The 21,584-nt window shown below is 40.6% G+C and overlaps 1 protein-coding gene across 6 annotated transcripts in view; it reads right to left on the minus strand.

The window, feature by feature from the left end:
* Positions 1 to 21,584, minus strand: part of CPNE4 (copine 4) — a 656,552-nt gene that overhangs the window by 45,109 nt on the left and 589,859 nt on the right. For all 6 annotated transcript variants that reach the window (XM_043875010.1, XM_043875009.1, XM_043875011.1 and 3 more), the window contains exon 8: positions 7,790 to 7,888. In XM_043875010.1, coding sequence (XP_043730945.1) covers positions 7,790 to 7,888 — 99 coding nt within the window. The remainder of the gene's footprint in view (positions 1 to 7,789; positions 7,889 to 21,584) is intronic.

The following is a 21,584-nucleotide window of genomic DNA, read 5'->3' on the forward strand; positions in this document are numbered from 1 at the left end:
CCAGCTCAGGAAGAGGGAGCACACCATCATTGTTTTCTGGGTCATTAAGACCTTAATTGTACAGTTTTTCTGTTTATTCTTGCCACCTCTTCTTAATCTCTCCTGTGTCTTTAGGTCCTTGCTGTTTCTGTCCTTTATTATACCCATCCCTGCATGAAAATTTCCCTTGATATCTCCACTTTTCTTGAAGAGGTTTTTAGTCTTTCCCATTCTATTGTTTCCCCCTATTTCTTTTATTGTTCATTTAAGAAGCCCTTCTTATCTTTCCTTGCTATTCTCTGCAACTCTGCATTCAGTTTGGTATATCTATTCCTCTCTCCCTTGCTTTTTGCTTTTCTTCTTTCCTCAGGTATTTGTAAAGCCTCCTCAGACAACCACTTTGCCCTTGTGCATTTCTTTTTCTTTGGGATGGTTTTGGTCACTGACTCCTGTACAGTGTTACAAACTTCTGTCCCCAGTTCTTCAAGCACTCTGCCTACCAGATCTAATCCCTTGAATCTATTTGTCACCTCCATTGTAAAATCATAAGGGATTTGAGTTAGGTCATATCTGAATGGCCTAGTGGTTTTCCCTACTTTCTTCAATTTAAGCCTGAATTTTACAATAAGCATTTTATGATCTGAGCCACAGTTAGCACCAAGATCTTGTTTTTACTGACTGTATAGAGATTCTCCACCTTTGGCTGCAAAGAACATAGTCAATCTGATTTTGATTTTGACCATCTGATGATGTCCATTTGTAGAGACATCTCTAGTGTTGTTGGCAAAGGGTATATGCTATGATCAGCCTGTTCCCTTGACAAAACTGTTAGCCTTTGCCCTGCTTTATTTTGTACCCTAAGGCCAAACCTGCATGTTAATCTGGGTATCTCTTGACTTCCTACTTTTGCATTCCAATCCCTTATGATGAAAAGGACACCTTTTTTGAGTGTTAGTTCTAGAAGTTGTTGTAGGTCTTCATAGAACTGGTCAACTTCAGCTCGGCATCAGTTGTTGGGGTATAGATATGGATTACTGTGATGTTGAATGGTTTGCTTGAAAAAAAACCAAGATCATTCTGTTGTTTTTGAGATTGCACCCAAGTACTGCATTTTAGACTCTCTTATTGGGCTTCCATGGTAGCTCAGTTGGTAAAGAATCTGCCTGCAGTGCAGGAGACCCTGACTTGAATCCTGGGTTGGGAAGGTTGCCTGGAGAAGGGATAGGCTACCCACTCCAGTATTCTTCAGCTTCCCTGGTAGCTCAGACGGTAAAGAATCCTCCTGCAATGTGGGAGATCTGGGTTCGATCCCTGGGTTGGGAAGATCCCCTGGAGGAGGTCATGACAACCCACTCCCGTATTCTTGTCTGGAGAATCCCCATGGACAGAGGAGCCTGGCAGGCTGCAGTCCCTGGGGTCACAAAAATTCAGACATGACTGAGCAACTAAGCACACAGTACATTGACTGTGAGGGCTACTCTTTCTTCTAAAGGATTGTTGCCCACAGTAGGTGATATAATGGTCATGTGAATTAAACTCACCCATTCCCATCCATTTTAGTTCATTTAGTTCTGAGATGTCAGTGTTCAATCTTGCTGTCTCCTGCTTGACCACATCCAGTTCATGGACCTAACATTTCAGGTGCCTATGCAGCATTATTCTTTACTGCATTGGATTTTACTTTGACCTAGTGGTGACACACCCACAAATGAGTGTTGTTTCTGCTTTGGCCCAGCCTCTTCATTCTTTCTGGAGCTATTTCTCCACTCTTCCCCATAGCATACCTACTGACCTGGGCGGGGCGGGGGGGAGGGGGGTCAGGGTGGGGCTCATCTTCACGTGTAATATATTTTTGCCTTTTCATACTATTCATGGGTTTCTCAAAGCAAGAACACTAACGTGATTTGCCATTCCCTTCTCCAGTGAACCACATTTTGTCAGAATTCTCCACTATGACCTGTCCATCTTGGGTGGCTCTGGATGGCCTGGCTCATAGCTTCACTGAGTTACACAAGGCTGTGATCCATGTGATCGTTTTGGTTAGCTTTCTGTGATTTTTGCTTTCATTCCAAAGGCAGTGGTATTGTAGTTCTTGCTTATTCTGTCTGCCTTCTGATGGATGAGGATAAAAGGCAAGCTTCCTGATGGGAGAGATTGACTGTGGGGAAAACTGGGTCTTACTCTGGTAGAAGAGACAAATAGATTCAAGGGGCTAGATATGGGAGACAGAGTGCCTAAAGAACTATGGATAGTGTTTCATAACATTGTAGAGGAGGTGGTGACCAAAACCATCTCAAAGAAAAAGAAATGCCAAGAAGGCAAAATGGTTGTCTGAGGAGGCCTTATAAATAGCTGAGAAAAGAAGAGAAACACAAGGCAAAGGAGAAAGGGAAAGATATACCCAACTGAATGCATAGTTCTAGAGAATAGCAAGGAGGCATTAGAAAACTTCTTAAGTGAATAATGCAAAGAAACAGAGGAAAATAATAGAATGGGAAAGACTAGTGATCTCTTCAAGCAAATTGGAGATACCAAGGGAACATTTCTTGTAAGGATGGGGCACAATAAAGGACAGAAATGGCAAGGAATTAACAGAAGCAGAAGAGATTAAAAGAGATTCTGGCAAGAATACACAGAAGAACTACACACACACACAAAAAAAAGCCTTAATGACCTGAATAACCACGGTGGTGTGGAAACTCACCTGGACCAGGCATCTTGGAGTGTGAAGTCAAGTAGGCCTTAGGAAGCATTACTACAAACAAAGCTAGTGAAGGTGATGGAATTCCAGTTGAGTTATTTAAAATCCTAAAAAATGATGCTGTTAAAGTACTGCACTCATTATGAAAGCAAATTTAGAAAACTCAGCAATGGCCACAGGGCTGGAAAAATTCAGTTTTCATTCCAATCTTAAAGAAAGCAATGCCAAAAAATGTTCAAACTACTGTATAATTGCACTTATCTCACATCCTCAAGATAATGCTCAAAATCCTTCAAATTAGGCTTCAACACTACGTGAAGTGAGAACTTCCAGATATACAAGCTGGAATAGAAAAGGCAGAGGAACCAGAGATCAAATTGCCAAAATCCATTGGATCACAGAAAAAGAATTACAGAAAAAATCTACTTCTGCTTCATTGACTAGGTGAAAGCTTTTGTGTGGATCACAACAAACTGTGGAAAATTCTTCAAGAAATGGAAATACTATACCACCTTTACCTGTCTCCTGAGAAACTGGAAGTTAAGAATGTCAAGAAGTCACAGTTCAAACTAGACATCAAACAATGTACTGGGGTCCAGATTGGGAAAGGAGTATATCAAGGCTGTATATTGTCACCCTGCTTATTTAACTTATATATAGAGTACATCATGCAAAAATGCTGGGCTAGATGAAGCACAAGCTGGAATGAAGATTCCCAGGAGAAATATCAACAACCTCAGATATGCAGATGATACCACTCTAATGGCATAAAGCAAAGAGGAATTAAAGGGCCTCTTGATGAGGGTGAAAGAGGAGAGTGAAAAGCTGGCTCAAAACTCAATATTGAAAAGACTAATTCATGGCATCCAGTCATCACTTCATGGGTAATAGAAGGGGAAAAGTGTAGAACCACTGGCAGATTTCCTTTTCCTAGGCTCCAAAATCAGTGCATACCATGACTGCGGCCATGAAATTAAATGATGCTTGCTCCTTTGAAGAAAAGATATGACAAACCTAGTTCAGTTCAGTTCAGTTGATCAGTAATGTCTGACTCTTTGCGACCCCACGGACTGCAGCACGCCAAGCTTCCCTATCCATTACCAACTCCTGGAGCTTGCTCAAACTCATGTCCATTGAGTCGGTGATGCCATCCAACCATCTCATCCTATGTCGTCCCCTTCTCCTCCCGTCTTCAGTCTTTTCCAGCATCAGGGTCTTTTCCAATGAGTCAGTTCTTCACATCAGGTGGCCAAAGTATTGGAGATTCATCTTCAGCATCAGTCCTTACAATGAATATTCAGAACTGATTTTCTTTAGGATGGACTGGTTGGATCTCACTGCAGTCAAAGGGACTCTCAAGAGTCTTCTCCAATACCACAGTTCAAACCTAGACAGCGTATTAAAAAAGGAGAGACATCACTTTGCCAACAAGGGTCCGCATAGTCAAAGCTATGGTTTTTCCAGTAGTCACGTACAGATTCACATCTCATGAGTTGGACCGTAGAGAAGGGGCTGAGTGCTGAAAAATTGATGCTTTCAAATTGTGGTGTTGGAAAAGATTTCTGAAAGTCCCTTGGGCAGCAAGGAGATCAAACCAGTCAATCCTGAGGGAAATCAACCCTGAATATTCATTTGAAGGACTGATACTGAAGCTGAATCTCCAGTACATTAGCCACCTGATGCAAAGAGTCAACTCATTGGAAAACACTCTGATACTGGGAAAGATTGAGGTCAGGAGGAAAAGGGAATGACAGAAGATGATATGGTTTGATGGCATCACTGACTAAGTGGACATGAGCTTGAGCAAACTCAGGGAGATAGTGAAAGACTGGGAAGCCTGGCATGCTGCAGTCCTTGGGGCTGCAGAGATTTGGACACATCTTAATGCCTGAACAAGAACATATGATCCATTTCCTTCATGTCAATGTATGACAAAACCCACTGCAATGTTGTGAAGTAATTAGCCTTCAACTAATAAAAATAAATGAAAAAAAAAAAAAAAAAGAACATATGATCCATTTCCTCAGAGGCACTTAAAGACTCTTTCTTGTTTGTTTTAAAGCATCAGACTTCAGTATGCTTCAATTTTGATGTATGCTACAATCTTACTTTTAATATGTTCCCAGCATTCTAAAGATGTAATATTTCCCATGTTTATTGGTTTGTTTATTTCTCTTTGGAAAGGAGAACAAGGCAAACCTTGGTATAACTCTTTAAAACTCCAGAGGGTGATGTGGATAACTGTCATTAATTTATTAACTCAAAGGGGCCTTGTCTTGTGTATTCAAAGAACCAACAACATCTCTGGATAAATTCCTAGTTATTTGGGGAGTCACTTTATTTATAGTTTACTGTTGATTTTAATTATAGTCCTGAAACTGAGAAAGTCTGCTCATGGGTGAAGGCCTCTGTGCATCTGAAAAATTTCTTGCAATGCTGGGTGTACAATAGTATATAGAGTGGGTTGTGGAAGCTATGTGGAAAACTGCCCTTGATGTCTCAGGCCAATGAAAGGTATTCAACAAATGGTCTGATTCTGATTAAGACTCTGATCCTAAAGGATATTAATTTATGTCCATCCAGGCTGGCTATATCTTGACTTAATATCTAAAAGGAGAGACTTGAACAATGAGTTGGGACATTTTCCCTGAGCAGTAATTCTAAGCAGACCAGGCACAGAGTCTTATCTCTTACAGAAAAAGTCTTTCTTTGCTATCATTCTTTTCTGGTCTATGGGTCTCATGGTCCCAGAGTAAGGATGGCAGGTATCTTGGTTTGAGTTCTTCCAGAAGCTAATGCTGAAGCAAAGATTTAAGTTCAAGTAGCTGAGCTATTTAAAATCCTAAAAGATGATGCTGTTAAAGTGTTGTACTCAATATGCCAGCAAATTTGGAAAAACTCAGCAGTGGCTACAGGACTGGAAAAGGTCAGCTTTCATTCCAATCCCAAAGAAGGTCAATGTCAAAGAATGTTCAAACTACCATAAAATTGTGCTGATTTGACATGCTAACAAAGTTATGCTCAAAATTCTTCAAGCTAGGCTTCAGCAGTATGTAAACTGATAATTTCCAGATATACAATCTAGGTTTTGAAGAAGTAGAGGAACCAGAGATCAAATTGCCAACATTCATTGGATCATGGGGAAAGCAAAGGAGTTCCCAAAAAACAGTTACTTCTGTTTCATTGACTGTGCTAAAACCTTTGTGTGAATCACAACAAACTATGGAAGTTCTTAAAGAGATAGGAGAACCAGACCACCTTACCTGTCTCCTGAGAAACCTGTGTGTGGGTCAAGAAGCACAGTTCGAACTGGACATGGAACAATGGGCTGGTTCAGAACTGGGAAGGGAGTATGACAAGGCTGTATATTGTCACCCTGCTTATTTCACTTACATGCAGAGTACATCATGTGAAATGCTGGGCTAGATGAATTACAAGCTGTAATCAAGATTGCCAGGAGAAATATCAACAACCTAAGATATGCAGATGATACCACTCTAGTGACCAAAAGTGAAGAGGAACTAAAGAGCCTCTTGATGAAGGTGAAAGAGGAGAGTGAAAAAGCTGGTTTAGAACTCAACGTTCAAAAATGAAGATCATGGCATCTGGTCTCATCACTTCATGGCAAATAGAAGGGGGAAAAGTAGAGACAGTGACAGATTTTATTTTCTTGGTCTCCAAAATCACTGTGGATGGTGACTGTACCCATGAAATTAAAAGATGCTTGCTCCTTGTAAGGAAAGTTATGACAAACCTAGACTGTGTATTAGAAAGCAGAAACATCACTTTGCCAACAAAGGTCAATATAGTTAAAACTATGGTTTATCCACGGAGAAGGCAATGGCACCCCACTCCAGTATTCTTGCCTGGAAAATCCCCTGGACGGAGGAGCCTGGTAGGCTGCAGTCCATGGGGTCGCTAAGAGTCACATATGACTTAGCAACTGCACAACAACAACAAGAACAACAATTCATCTAGTCCGTATTTCCAGGAAACAATAGTACAAGAGTGGGGAACTGGGAGAGGGAAGCAGTCAAAAAGGAGTGTGTGATCAAGTCAGGGATGCCAATGTCAGCCAGGGCCACTCCCTGCTGGTGAGCTGTGGGCAGCTGCTCAGAGCACACCTCAGAGTTCTGCTGCCTGAAGGGCAATAGAGATGGGGTGTTATATCCTGCTTACCACTAGCTATTTTTTGAGGGCAGCTGTCTGAAATATGTACATCTTCCCCAACACAGTCAGCATGCTGTTGGCAGGTGCAGAGCAGGATTCAGCAGCCAGAAAAAGCTCTCAAGCAAAGAGACTCAGGTTCTGTGGCTGAAGTTGGGCAGGTGAACCCTGAACAGGTCACAGCAGAAGTTACATGGTCAGGGTCCGGACGACAGCAACCAAATAATAGATGCGTGTATGTATCTATCAAAGTACAGGTGCCTGAAAGATACACAGAAAAGGGGCAGGCTTCTGCATGATGCAGTGAAATCCCTATGTGCCCCTGTGGTATGTGGTAGTGTTCAGATTTATGTCTTGGTATCAAGAGCGTAAGAATGAAATGGTGAGACGAGATAAAAATCTGGTGCCCAAAATTCAAACTTGAAGGAATCAGTTTGTCCAAAGCATTAAATGTGTAATTAACGCTATCAGGTTATGGAAATGTAGAGCTGGAAAGAGTACTGCTACTAGATAATAACAATAGTGCGTATTTTGTAAGTGCCAGACACACTGCCAAGTGCGAATCATGAATTATCTCATTTAGTCTTCACAGGTAGGTACCATTATCACCTTAATTTTTTTAAGTGAGAAAGCTGAGGCACAGAGAGACTAAGTCACTTGTCCAGGGCTACACAGCTAAAGAAAATTTGAACCATCCTCATTCGACTTCTCCACTTTGCCAGTGGAGGAATGGTATCACACTGGCAGGGTCCTGTCCAAAGTCACACTAATTGCTGCAGGCTGGGCTGGCACTAGAACCTGGGTTTTGGATCCCTCCATGCTCCCTCCTGGCCTCATTTAATTATACACTAATATTTCACCTCTAGCTGCTCTGTCTGGGTGCTAACGAGGCATCGTGACAGGCGAGTCTTGGAGAAATACCACAGGGTGCTCACCACGTACCTGTTTGCCTTCCATTGCTCCTCTCATTTCCTTGAAGGTTGAAGTGAATTCTCCAATGAAGTCATGTTTGCCATTGGAGTCCCAGTCCCACACTATGCACTGCAATAGAAAAGAAGTATTTTTTTTTTTTTTAAACTTAAGAATGTGTCCACAGCAGCTGAAGACAATGAAAACTTTCTGGGTCAAAAGTCTAAGATTGCAGCCTGTGGGATGATGTATGCCTTTGGTTTCCACTGGCTTTACTTAGCATTTTTGCCATGATCTCCAGAAGCCCTGTTCTGCAACAGTGACTAATAATTTGCCCATTTTTCAGATAAGGCCAGTAAGACCAAAAGGAGATAAGTGACTTGCCAAAGGTACCACGCAGTGAATGAAAAGTCTGGGATTTGAAAGTAGGTATCCTGACTCCAACTCTAATGCTTTTCCCACAGCAGACCCTCTGTGGTTTGCAGATGGAACCAGGTTGCCTGAGTTCATGCCTGTAGCTTCCACAGTGACAGCAATGATTTGATCATATGAATCACATTTTCTTTTTCTTTTTTTTTTCTGCAGGCAAAAGAGCAATGCTAACAAAAATGAGTAAGAGAGCCAAAAAGTGAAATCATTAATTATACCCAAGCAAAAAATGGGTGAAAAACAAAGAGGTGAGTTACATTGGTTAAAAAGCAGGCATCCACCACAGTTAAGACACGACCTTCCAACAGGAGGGCTCCATCTAATAGTGCTAATGCTACCTTCTGGGCTCCCAAGTAACACTTTGCAGAGTAATGCAGGTTAAATCAGTAGCCACCCCTTTGCTTGGTCACATGCTCTTAGATAAAGAGGGAGTCCCCATATTTTCTAGTGTGGAGGTTGGACTAGGGTCTCAAGCACTTCAAATATCACTTCTACATCTTAAACCAGGGATTTGCAATCAGGAACCCCAGACCTCAGATAAGCTCAAGGGAGTAAATGAGACATTTACCTCAGAGGTTTTCCCTGGAATATTGGGGTACATGGGGCATCCTGGCTTTTTCATGGGATGAAGAACATGCTGGTCAGTCCTTCCTGGCAAACTTGATGTGTAAATCTATTTTCTGATTCTGTGGGATACTGCACAGACCTAAAATGAAATACTGCCCCAAACAAAACATAATCTCCCCCTAAACTTATTCCTGGGCTTCCCTTGTGGCTCAGCTGGTAAAGAATCTGCGTGTAACGCAGGAGACCTGGATTCAACCCCTGGGTCGGGAAGATCTCCTGGAGAAGGGAAAGGCTACCCACTCCAGTATTCTGGCCTGGAGAATTCCATGGACTGTATAGACCTTGAGGTCGCAAAGAGTCAGACACCACTGAGCAGCTTTCACTTTCTTTCTTTTCTTTCAAATTTATTCCTACTCATTTATTTTCTGTCACAGTGGATTTATCAACTTCCATCCAGTGGGTAACATCACTCAGGAAGCACTCTGTGAACAGCACACTGTCAAACACTTGTCCACTGATCTCAGCTACTCACCACAGGGGTTTTTTTTCTCTCTCTGTCAGCTCCTGCCCACTGACCCTGGCACTCACACAGTCATTGCCTGGAGCCAGAAGCAAAGGAAAGCTTGTCCAGCTTGGACACAGAAAGAGAAGGAAGTGTGTTCCTGGGGCTCTTTCTTTTAGGCTCTTAACTTTGCCCAGGAGTGAACTCAGCCCTGGGACACCTGAGTCTGATGGTCAGATACCCAGTCTTCTGTCTTGGGGAGAAGCAGATAAAAATGCAAAGGGGTCAAAACCAGTAAGTGAAGAGAAGAGAAAGCAGACTATTCTACACTCCCTTGTGTCTTACTGTGTTTCTTTTTAACTCTTCCCTAGGATATAGGAAAAGCAGGAGAGTAGGATTGACATATGTAAACACTACCATGTGTAAAATAGCTAGCTAGTGGGAAGCTGCTGTGTATATAGCACAGGGACCTCAGCTTTGTGTTCTGTGATGACCTAGGTGGGTGGGATAGGGAGGGCAGAGGTCCAAGAGGATGGAGATATATGTATACTTATGGCTGATTTCACTTTGTTGTATAGCAGAAACTGACACGTCATTGTAAAGCAATTATCTGAGAGAATAGCTTTGAAACATGTATATTATCAAGTGTGAAACAGATCGCCAGTCCAGGTTGGATGCATGAGACAAGTGCTCAGGGCAGGTGCACTGGGATGACCCAGAGGGATGGGATGGGGAGGGAGGTGGGAGGGGGGTTCAGGATGGGGAACACATGTAAATCCATGGCTGATTCATATCAATGTATGGCAAAAACCACTACAATATTGTAAAGTAATTAGCCTCCAACAAATATAAATAAATGAAACAAAAACAAACAAACAAAGAAGAATATAGGCAAAGCAGGAGAGAATGTATATAATACTTTGGTTTGTCACTGAACCTGAAGCAGAACTATCACTTCTTCTCTGCCCTGTCTTAGGTTTCCAATCATGCTTCTGTTAGTTACTGCCCTTCTTCCATCTGCTGCCATGACGTTCAAGACGTTTGCTCTCTTTAGGGGCAGAACCCCCCTGGGGTGGAGGATGAGTCAGGCCCAGCAGGGCTCCAGGCCCCGCCTCATTGGGTGGGCACGACTGCTTACATAGGCTCTGCTTCTTCAATCAGTGTCATTTCTCATCAGGGCAGTTGCAGAATTCTGTTTTGACCTTTTTCAGAAGGGATCCCAGAGGAAGGAAGACACAGTGAGGCATAAACATAAAAACACTATTTTCCTCTCTCTCCCTGCCATGAAGCTGGCTTATATGACAGCTCTGATGCAACTGACAGAAGAATGCATCTTGGTGAAGAGTAAACAGATCAACTGCTCTGCAGAAAAGTTGAGACAGAGGCAGGGTTCTTGGTATAAATCAATAAGGAAGCCTTGACAGACTGGTGAGAGAGTAGCAGCTCAAAACTATCTACAAGCCAGGAGGCCTTCTCGAGTTCTTAAGCTCACAGTGGAGTTTATCATCTTAAAATGTCTAAGCTTGATAGATGGTCTTATCAACGCCCTTGTTTACAGAGACGGAAATTAATGAAAGAGAAGGGAAGTGACTCCTACAAGTTCATCCAGTACAGGATGGAGATGAAGTCCAGGTTTCCTACCTACCTAATTTCCACCCAGCCACAAAACATCAAATTATAATAATTACAACACATACAGTGCTTACTATGTGCCAGAAACTGTTCTGAATACTTTACCCAGATTCACGTATTACCCAGAACAATTTTCATTATGCCCATTTTACAGATGAGGAAACCAAGGCACAGATAGGTGAAGCAAGTTTTCTAAACTACATATCTAACAATAGGTAATCTTTGAATGAACAGAAGTTAAACTTTAGAGTTTGCTCTAGCTGATCATTTCATATGAACCCAAGTAATTCGCTTTTTTTTTTTTTTTAATTTTTTTATTAGTTGGAGGCTAATTACTTCACAACATTTCAGTGGGTTTTGTCATACATTGATATGAATCAGCCATAGATTTACACTTATTCCCCATCCCGATCCCCCCTCCCACCTCCCTCTTCACCCGACTCCTCTGGGTCTTCCCAGTGCACCAGGCCCGAGCACTTGTCTCATGCATCCCACCTGGGCTGGTGATCTGTTTCACCATAGATAGTATACATGCTGTTCTTTTGAAACATCCCACCCTCACATTCTCCCACAGAGTTCAAAAGTCTGTTCTGTATTTCTGTGTCTCTTTTTCTGTTTTGCATATAGGGTTATCATTACCATCTTTCTAAATTCCATATATATGTGTTAGTATGCTGTAATGTTCTTTATCTTTCTGGCTTACTTCACTCTGTATAATGGGCTCCAGTTTCATCCATCTCATTAGGACTGATTCAAATGAATTCTTTTTGACAGCTGAGTAATATTCCATGGTGTATATGTACCACAGCTTCCTTATCCATTCATCTGCTGATGGGCATCTAGGTTGCTTCCATGTCCTGGCTATTATAAACAGTGCTGCAATGAACATTGGGGTGCACGTGTCTCTTTCAGATCTGGTTTCCTCAGTGTGTATGCCCAAAAGTGGGATTGCTGGGTCATATGGCAGTTCTATTTCCAGTTTTTTAAGGAATCTCCACACTGTTTTCCATAGTGGCTGTACTAGTTTGCATTCCCACCAACAGTGTAAGAGGGTTCCCTTTTCTCCACACCCTCTCCAGCATTTATTGCTTGTAGTCTTTTGGATAGCAGCCATCCTGACTGGCGTGTAATGGTACCTCATTGTGGTTTTGATTTGCATTTCTCTAATAATGAGTGATGTTGAGCACCTTTTCATGTGTTTGTTAGCCATCTGTATGTCTTCTTTGGAGAAATGTCTGTTTAGTTCTTTGGCCCATTTTTTGATTGGGTCATTTATTTTTCTGGAATTGAGCTTCAGGAGTTGCTTGTATATTTTTGAGATTAATCCTTTGTCTGTTTCTTCATTTGCTATTATTTTCTCCCAATCTGAGGGCTGTCTTTTCACCTTACTTATAGTTTCCTTTGTAGTGCAAAAGCTTTTAAGTTTCATTAGATCCCATTTGTTTAGTTTTGCTTTTATTTCCAATATTCTGGGAGGTGGGTCATAGAGGATCTTGCTGTGATTTATGTCAGAGAGTGTTTTGCCTATGTTCTCCTCTAGGAGTTTTATAGTTTCTGGTCTTACATTTAGATCTTTAATCCATTTTGAGTTTATTTTTGTGTATGGTGTTAGAAAGTGTTCTAGTTTCATTCTTTTACAAGTGGTTGACCAGTTTTCCCAGCACCACTTGTTAAAGAGGTTGTCTTTTTTCCATTGTATATCCTTGCCTCCTTTGTCAAAGATAAGGTGTCCATAGGTTCGTGGATTTATCTCTGGGCTAAGTAATTCGCTTTTATGGTCTCTAATCCTGTACATTAATCTTGAAGTGACAATATTATTGTTATCATTTACAGATATCAGTCACAGGGTTCAGTTCAGTTCACTTCAGTCACTCAGTCATGTCTGATTCTTGTGACCCCATGGACTGAGCAGGTCAGGCTTCCCTGTCCGTCACTAACTCCCGAAGCTTGCTCAAACTCACATGCATCAAGTTGGTGATGCCATCCAACCATCTCATCCTCTGTTGTCCCCTTCTCCTCCTGCCTTCAATCTTTCCCAGCATCAGGGTCTTTTCAAGGAGTCAGTTCTTTGCATCAATGGCCAAAGGATTGGAGTTTCAGCTTCAGCATCAGTCCTTCCAAAGAATATTCAGGACTGATTTCCTTTAGGATGGACTATTTGGATCTCTTTGCAGTCCAAGGGACTCTCAAGAGTTTTCTTCAACACCACAGTTCAAAAGCATCAATTCTTCAGTGCTCAGCTTTCTTTATAGCCCAACTCTCACATCCATACAGGACCATTGGAAAAACCATAGCTTTAACTAGATGGACCTTTGTCGGCAAAGTAATGTTTCCACTTTTTAACATGTTGACTAGGTTGGTCATAGCTTTTTTTTCAAGGAGCAAGCCCCTTTTAATTTTACGGCTGCAGTCACCATCTGCAGTCATTTTGGAGCCTTCAAAAATAAAATCTCTCACTGTTTCCACTGTTTCCCCATCTATTTGCCATGAAGTAATGGGACCAGATGCCATGATTTTAGTTTTTTGAATGCTGAGTCTTAAGCCAACTTTTCCACTGTTCTCTTTCACTTTCATCAAGAGGCTTTTTAGGTCCTCTTCACTTTATGCCATAAGGGTGATGTCATGTGCGTATCTGAGGTTATTGGTATTTCTCCCCAAAATCTTGATTCCAGTTTGTGCTTCACCAAGTCTGACATTTCACATGATGTACTCTGCATATAAGCTAAATAAGCAGGGTGACAATATACAGCCTTGATGTACTCCTTTCCCAATTTGGAACCAGTCTGTTATTCCATGTCTGGTTCTAACTGTTCCTTCTTGACATACATACAGATTCCTCAGAAGGCCTGTAAGGTGGTCTGGTATTTCCATCTCTTGAAGAATTTTCCACAGTTTTTTTTGTGATCTACACAGTCAAAGGCTTTGGCGTAATCAATAAAACAAAAGGTTTTGTTTTTTTGTATTCTCTTGCTTTTTTGATGGTCCAACGAATGTTGGCAATTTGACCTCTGATTCCTCTGTCTTTTCTAAATCCACGTTTAACATCTGGAAGTTCACAGTTCATCTTGTGTTGAAGCCTAGCTTGGAGAATTTTGAGCATTACTTTGCCAGCCTGTGAGATAAGTGCAATTGTGCAGTAGTTTGAACATTCTTCAGCATTGCCTTTCTTGGGATTGGAATGAAAACTGACCTTTTCCAGTCCTGTGGCCACTGCTGAGTTTTCCAGATTTGCTGACATATTAAGTGCAGCACTTTACCAGCATCATCTTTTAGGATTTGAAATAACTCAACTGGAATTCCATCACATCCACTAGCTTTTTTTGTAGTGATGCTTCCTAAAGTCCACTTGACTTTGCATTCCAGGATGTCTGGCTCTAGGTGAGTGATCACACCATCGCGGTTATCTGGGTCATGATCTTTTTTGTATAGTTCTTCTGTGTATTCTTGGCACCTTTTCTTAATATCTTTTGCTTCTGCTAGGTCCATACCATTTCTGTCCTTTATTGTACCAATCTTTGCATGAAGTATTCCTTTTGTATCTCTAATTTTCTTGAAGAGATCTCTAGTCTTTCCCAGTCTATTGTTTTCCTCTATTTCTTCGCATTGATCACTTACGAAGGCTTTCTTAACTATCCTTGCTATTCTTTGGAACTCTGCATTCAAATGGGTATATCTTTCCTTTTTTCCTTTGCCTTTAGCTTCTCTTCTTTTCTCAGCTATTTGTAAGGCCTCCTCAGACAACCATTTTGGCTTTTTCCATCTTTTTCCATTTCTTTTTTCTTGGGGATGGTCTTGATTACTACCTCCTATACAATGTCATCAACCTCCATCCATAGTTCTTCAGGCACTGTCTATCAGATATAATTCCTTGAATCTATTTGTCACTTCCACTGTATAATTATAAGGGATTTGATTTACATCATATCTGAATGATTTAGTGGTTTTCCCTACTTCCTTCAAGTTAAGTCTGAATTTTACAATAAAGAGTTCATGATCTCAGCCACAGTCAGCTCCTGGTCTTTTTTTTTTGCTGACTGTATAGAGCTTCTCCATCTTTGGCTGCAAAGAATATAATCAAACTGATTTCAGTATTGACCATCTGGTGAGGTCCTTGTGTAGAGTCTTCTCTTGTAATGTTGGAAGAGGGTGTTTGCTATGACCAGTGTGTTCTCTTGGTAAAACTCGGTTAGGCTTTGCCCTGCTTCATTTTTTATCCCAAGGCCAAATTTGCCTTTTACTCCAGGTATCTCTTGACTTCCTATTTTTGCATTCCAGCCCTTTATGATGAAAAGGACATCTTTTGGGGGTGTTAATTCTAAAAGGTCTTGTAGGTCTTCATAAAACTGTCAGCATTACTGATGGGCATAGACTTGGATTACTGCAATATTGAATGACTTGCCTTGGAAATGAACAGAGATCATTCTGTTCCTGTTGGGAGAGCTTCCCTTTGGGAGAGACTGACTGTAGGGGATAGAGTCTTGTTCTGATGGGCAGGGCCATGCTCAGTAAATCTTTAATCCAATTTTCTGTTGATGGGTGGGACTGTGTTCCCTCCCTGTTGTTTGACCTGAGACAAAACTATGGTGGAAGTTACTATGATAATGGTGACCTCCTTCAAAAGGTTCCATGCATGCGCTGCCACACTCAGTGCCCCACCCTGCAGCAGACCACCACCTACCCACGCCAGAGACTCCTGGACCCTCACAGGCAAGTCTGGCTCAATCTCTTGTAGGGTCACTGCTCCTTCCTCCTGGGTCCTGGTGTGCACAAGGTTTTGTTTGTGCCCTCCAAGAGTCTGTTTCCCCAGTCCTGTATAAGTTCTGTAATCAAATCCCACTGACCTCTAAAGTCAAATTCGCTAGGGGTTCTCAGTCCCTTTGCCAGATCCCTGGGTTGGGAAATCTGTTGTGAGTCTTAGAACTTTCTTAACAGTGAGAGAATTTCTTTCATATAATTGTTCTGCAGTTTGTGGGACATCTGCTTGGTGGCTCTGTGGTGGGGTTAATGGTGACTTCCTCCAAGAGGGCTTATGCCACAGGGTGTGTGACCAGGTCTCCTGCACCCAGAGCCCTTGCCGCTGTGTTAAGCCACTGCTGACCTGTAGTTCCACAGGAGACACTCAAACACATTTCTGGCTCAGTCTTTGTGGGGTCTCTGGGTCCTGGTCACACAAGGTTTTGTTTGAGCCCTCTGAGCATCTCTGGTGCATATGGGGTTTGATTTTCAATGTGATTTCACCCCTCCTTCCATCTTGCTGGCACTTCTCCTTTGCCCTTGGATGTGGGGTATCTTTTTTTGGTGGGATCCAACAGTCTCCTGTTGATGGTTGTTCAGCAGTGAGTTTTAATTTTGGAGTTCTCACAGGAGAAGATGAGTGCATGTCCTACTCCGCCATCTTAGACTCCACATTGGTCACAGGTTTAGAGAGATTAAAGACTTGACTAGACATATAGAAAGTGAAAAGATGGATTTTATTTCTTGTTCTTGTCCAGTTGCTCTGACATGGACTTTCAGCATTATGTTGAAACGAAGGGGCAAGAGCAAGCATTCTTGTCTCATTTCTAATCTTGGAGAAAAAGCTTTAACATTTTCACAGTTGAGTAAGATATTAGCTGTGGGCTTGTCATATGCAGCCTTTATTATGTTGAAGTAATCTCTAATTTTTTGAGCATTTTTACCATGAAAAGTTGTTGAATTTTGTTGACACAGAATTCCTAAAGCAGTCTTGAGAGAAAGAATGAGGCTGAAGATGTCACTTTCTGATTTCAAAATATATTACAAAGCCATAGGAATTAAAACATCATGGTACTCCCATAAAGACAGATCTGTAGGCCAATGGAACAGAATAGATAGCCCAGAAATAGCCATGCATGTATGGTCAGCTGATATTTGATAAGGTGTCATAAATACACAGTGGGGAAAATGTAGTCCCTTTAACAGGTGATTTTTTGAAAATTGAATATCCCCATACCAAAAAAATGAAATTGAATCCCTACCTTACATCATACATAAAAATCAACTCAAAATGGATTGAAGGCTTAATCATGAGACTTGAAACTGTAAAACTCCTAGGGAAAAAAAAAAAAAAAAAAACAGGGGAAAATATTCTTGACGTTTGCCTAGGCAATGATTTCTTGGCTATGATACCAAAAGCACATGCAACAAAAGCAAAAATAGACAAGTGGGACTACATCAAACTCCTACAGGAACTATAAAAATCTTCTGCATAGCAAAGGAAACCATCAATAAAGTGAAAAGTCATCCTACAGAATGGGAGAAGATATTTTCAAACTGTATATCTAATAAGGGATTAATTTCCAAAATATATAAGGAAATCCTACAACTCATTACCAAAAAATTCCCCAATAACCTGATTTAAAAATTGTCAAAGAACTTGAATATGTTTCTCCAAAGAAGATACACATATGGCCAACAGGTAGATGAAAATATGCTCATAGTCATTAACTATTAGGAAATGCAAATCAAAATGACAATGAGATACAACCTCATATTTATTAGGATAACAGTTATGCAAAAGATAACAATTGTTGACAAAGATATGGAAAAATTCAAGCCATTGTAACTGTTGGTGGGAATATAAAACAATGCAGCATCGAAGGAAAAGAGTACAGTGGTAGTTCCTTAAAAAATCAAAAATAGAACCACTATGTGATCCAACAATCTCATTTTTGTGTATATATTCAAAGAACTGAAGTCAAGATCTCAAAGAGATACCTTCGTTCCCATGCTACCTTCAGCAGCATTATTCATGACAGCTAAGATAGGAAAACAACCCATGTATGGCTAAAGAAAATGTGGTATACCTGTACAATAGAATATTATTTAGCCTTAGAGATTGACTCAAGATGGCAGAATAGAAGGATGTGCACTCATCTTCTCCTGTGAAAGCACCAAAATTGCAACTTTTGAACAACTATTGACAGAAGGATGCTGGAATCCACCAGAAAAGATACCCCTTGTCCAAAGACAAAGGAGAAACTGCAGTGAGATGGTAGGAGGGGGTGCAATCATGGTAAAATCAAATCCCAAGCATGCTGAGTAGGTGACCTACAAACTGTAAAACAATAATACCAAAAAAGTTCTCCCACTGTTGTGAGGGTTCTGAGCCCCACCTCAGGCTTCCCAGCCTAGAGATCTGGCAAAGGGATTAGGAGTCCCCAGAGAATCTGACTTTGAAGGCCAGTGGGATTTGATTACAGACCTTTCAAAGGACCAAGGGAAACAGAGATTCCACTTTTGGGGGGCAAAAACAAAATCTTATGTGCACCAGGTCCCAGGGGAAAGGAGTAGTGAACCCACAGGAGACTAAACCAGACCTACTTTCTAGGGTTGTAGAGTCTCCTGTGGAGGCATGCATCAGTGGTGGCTCACTGTGGGGATGGGGGCACTGGCAGCAGCAGCAGCTCTGGGAGGTGCCCCTTGGCATAAACCCACTTAGAGGTCACCATTAACTCTACCATAGAGCCTGTAGACCTCAGGGTTGGGTCACCTCAGGCAAAACAACTAACAGGGAAGGAGTACAGCCCCACCCATCAGCAGACAGTCAGATTGAATTTTACTGAGCATGGCCCTACCCACCAGAGCAAGACCCAATTTTCCCACCACTAGTTCCTCCCATCAGGAAGCTTACACAAGGCCCTAAGCCTCATCCACCAAAGGACAGATAGAAGAAGCAAGAATTATAATTTTCCTTTTACCAGAAGAAAGCCACATCACAGAAATTTAATCAAAATGAAAAAGCAACAGATTATTTCCAAGATGAAGGGATAAGATAAAGCATCAGAAAAACAACTAAATGAAGTAAAGATAGGCAACCTTCCAGAAAAGAAAATCAGAAAAATGATAGTGAAGATGATCCAGAATCTTGGAAAAAGAATAGAGAAGATGCAAGGAGTGTTTATCAAAGACCTAGAAGAACCAAAGAACAAACAGACAGATGAACAATACACTGGAAGGAATCAGTAGCAAAATAATTGAGGCAGAAGAATGAATATGTTACTTGGAAGACAGAATGGTAGAAATCACTGCCACAAAACAGAATATAGAAAAAGGAATGAAAGAAAAAAGACTGTAGACAGTCTAAGAGACCTCTGGGACAACATTAAATACACCAATATCTGCATTATAGGGGTCCCAGGAGGAGAAGAGAGGGAGAAAAGACCTGAGAAAATATTTGAAGAGATAATAGTTGAAAACTTCCCTAACATGGGAGAGGAAATAGTCAACAAATCCCAGGAAATGCAGAGTGTCCCAGGCAGGATAAACCCAAGGAGGAATATACCAAGACACATTGTAATCAAATTGCCAAAATTAAAGACAGAGATAAAATATTAAAAACAAGGCAAAATGACAAAATAACATACAAGGGAACTCCCACAAGGTTATCAGCTGATTTCTCAGTAGAAACTCTACAAGCCAGAAGGGAATAGCATGATATACTTAAAGGGATGAAAGGGAAGAACCTACAACCAAGAATACTTTACCCAGCAAGACTCTTATTCTGATTTGACAAGAGAAATCAAAGGCTTTACAGACAAGCCAAAGTTAAGAGAATTTGGCAACACCAAACCAGCTTTATCACCAATTGTGATAGAACTTCTCTAGGAAGGAAACACAAGAGAAGGAAATGATCTACAAAAGTAAACCCTGAACAGTTAAGAAAATAGTAGTAGGACCTTACATATTGATAATTACCTTAAATGTAAATGGATTAAATGCACCAACCAAAATACCTAGACTGGCCAAGTGGAAGAAAACATGAACATGTATGCATTTCTACTTATCATATCACTCTACTTAACCCCATAAATTGTATGTAATTATTTTATATTGTTGGAGAAGGAAATGCAACCCATTCCAGTGTCCTTGCCTGGAAAATCCCATGGACAGAGTAGCCTGGAAGGCTGCAGTCCAGGGGGTCACAAGAGTTAGACACGACTTAGCAACTAAACATTGCCACCATTTTATACTGTTAGGTTAATCATGCTTCCATTATGGCTTGGAATTGTAATTATCTTTTATTTTTTGTCATATTATTGATTGTGATAACTGATAAGCATCTTTTAATACTGTGATTTTGTAACTATCATGATTGGTCAACAGAAAATAATAGACTTCTATATCAATAAAACTATCATTTAATAGAAAAACCTGTAATCACTTTTAAAAATCCAGATGCACATTAGAATTATCTTGGAATTTTTTGAAAAATGCAAGTGCCCAGGTATTTTTTTTTTCTCCAAAGCTCCAGATGTGATTCTAATGAGCATGGTGTTTTTTTTTTCTAATATTGATATTAGCTTCTCATTTATATGCTTTCTTCTCTGCAATCACCCTCTGTGTCTTTTTAGTCTTTTAAATTTATTGAGGCTTTCAATAGCTAAGTCAAGATCTTTCTTGGTAAATGTCACATTGCACTTGAAAATATGTGGGTTATTCTCAAGTATCTTATGATATTGATTTCTAACATAATTCCACAGTAATAGAACAGATTCTGTATAATTTCAATACCTTTAAACCATGAAATTTTTGCACCTTGTTTTATGTCCCTGGATGTGTTCCTGTGTCTCCTGGTTTATAGTCTATAAGAACTTGAGTAGAATTTGTATCCTGTTGTTGTGTGAAAATTATATAACTCTTATGTTCAACTGGTTCTTAGTGCTTTTCAGATCTACTATATCCTTCTATTTTTCTGTATTGAGTCTATTAATTTTTGAGAGTTTGATATTGAAACTTCAGCTAAAAATCTTAATTTTATCTACTTAAAAATAATTATATAGTGGAGCTATATGTAACTTTCTTCTATATTTTCCAAGTCTCTTGTAAATGTGTTACCATAGTTTTGTAATTAAAAAAAAATTTTAAAGAGTATTATTCAGCCTTAAAGAAGAAAATCTTGCCATTTGTAACGTGGATGGGCATTATGTTAACTGAAATAGCCAGTTACTGATGGATGATAGTGTCTGATTCCACTTTTATGAGGCATATATAACAGTCAAACTCATAGAAGCAGATAATACAGTAGAGGCTGCTGAGGGGTGGGCGAAATTGGGTGCTGTTGTAGTGTGTACAAAGTTTTAGTCACTCAAGTTAATTAGCCCTAGAGACCTGCTGTACAGCACTGTGCCTATAGCTTATAACATTAGTGCTGTGCACTTCAAAACTTGTTAAGAGTGTAGATCTCATGTCACATGTTTATATCACAAAACAAGCCAAAAAGACATAAAGAAACATTGGGATGTGTAGGATCTGTCTGTTACCTTGATTCTGGTGATGGTTTCACAGGTCCAAATTCATAAAATCATATGCATTAAATATGTATAATTCTTTATATGTCAATTAAATAAAGCTGTCAAAGAATCTCAAATAGAGATTTTCCTCAACAATCTGGGTGGGTCTGATATAATCAGTTGAAAGCCTAAAGAGCAGAATGAGGCTTCCCTGAGGGAGGAGAAATTTTGCCTTGGGATCATAATTTAACTTTAGTTCCACTGGAGGGTTCCAGTCTGACCTTCCTGAGGGGCTGCTCTAGGGATTTCAGACTTGTGCAGCTAGCCCCCCACAACAGCATAAGCCAGTTCCTTGCAATAAATCTATTAATGTCTATCATCCACTGGTTCTGTTTCTCTGGTTAATCTGACCTACGCACTTCCCCTCACCTTCTGCCTTGACATTCAT

The sequence above is a fragment of the Cervus elaphus genome, chromosome 19 (assembly GCF_910594005.1).
Source record: "Cervus elaphus chromosome 19, mCerEla1.1, whole genome shotgun sequence".
Lineage (NCBI taxonomy): Eukaryota > Metazoa > Chordata > Mammalia > Artiodactyla > Cervidae > Cervus > Cervus elaphus.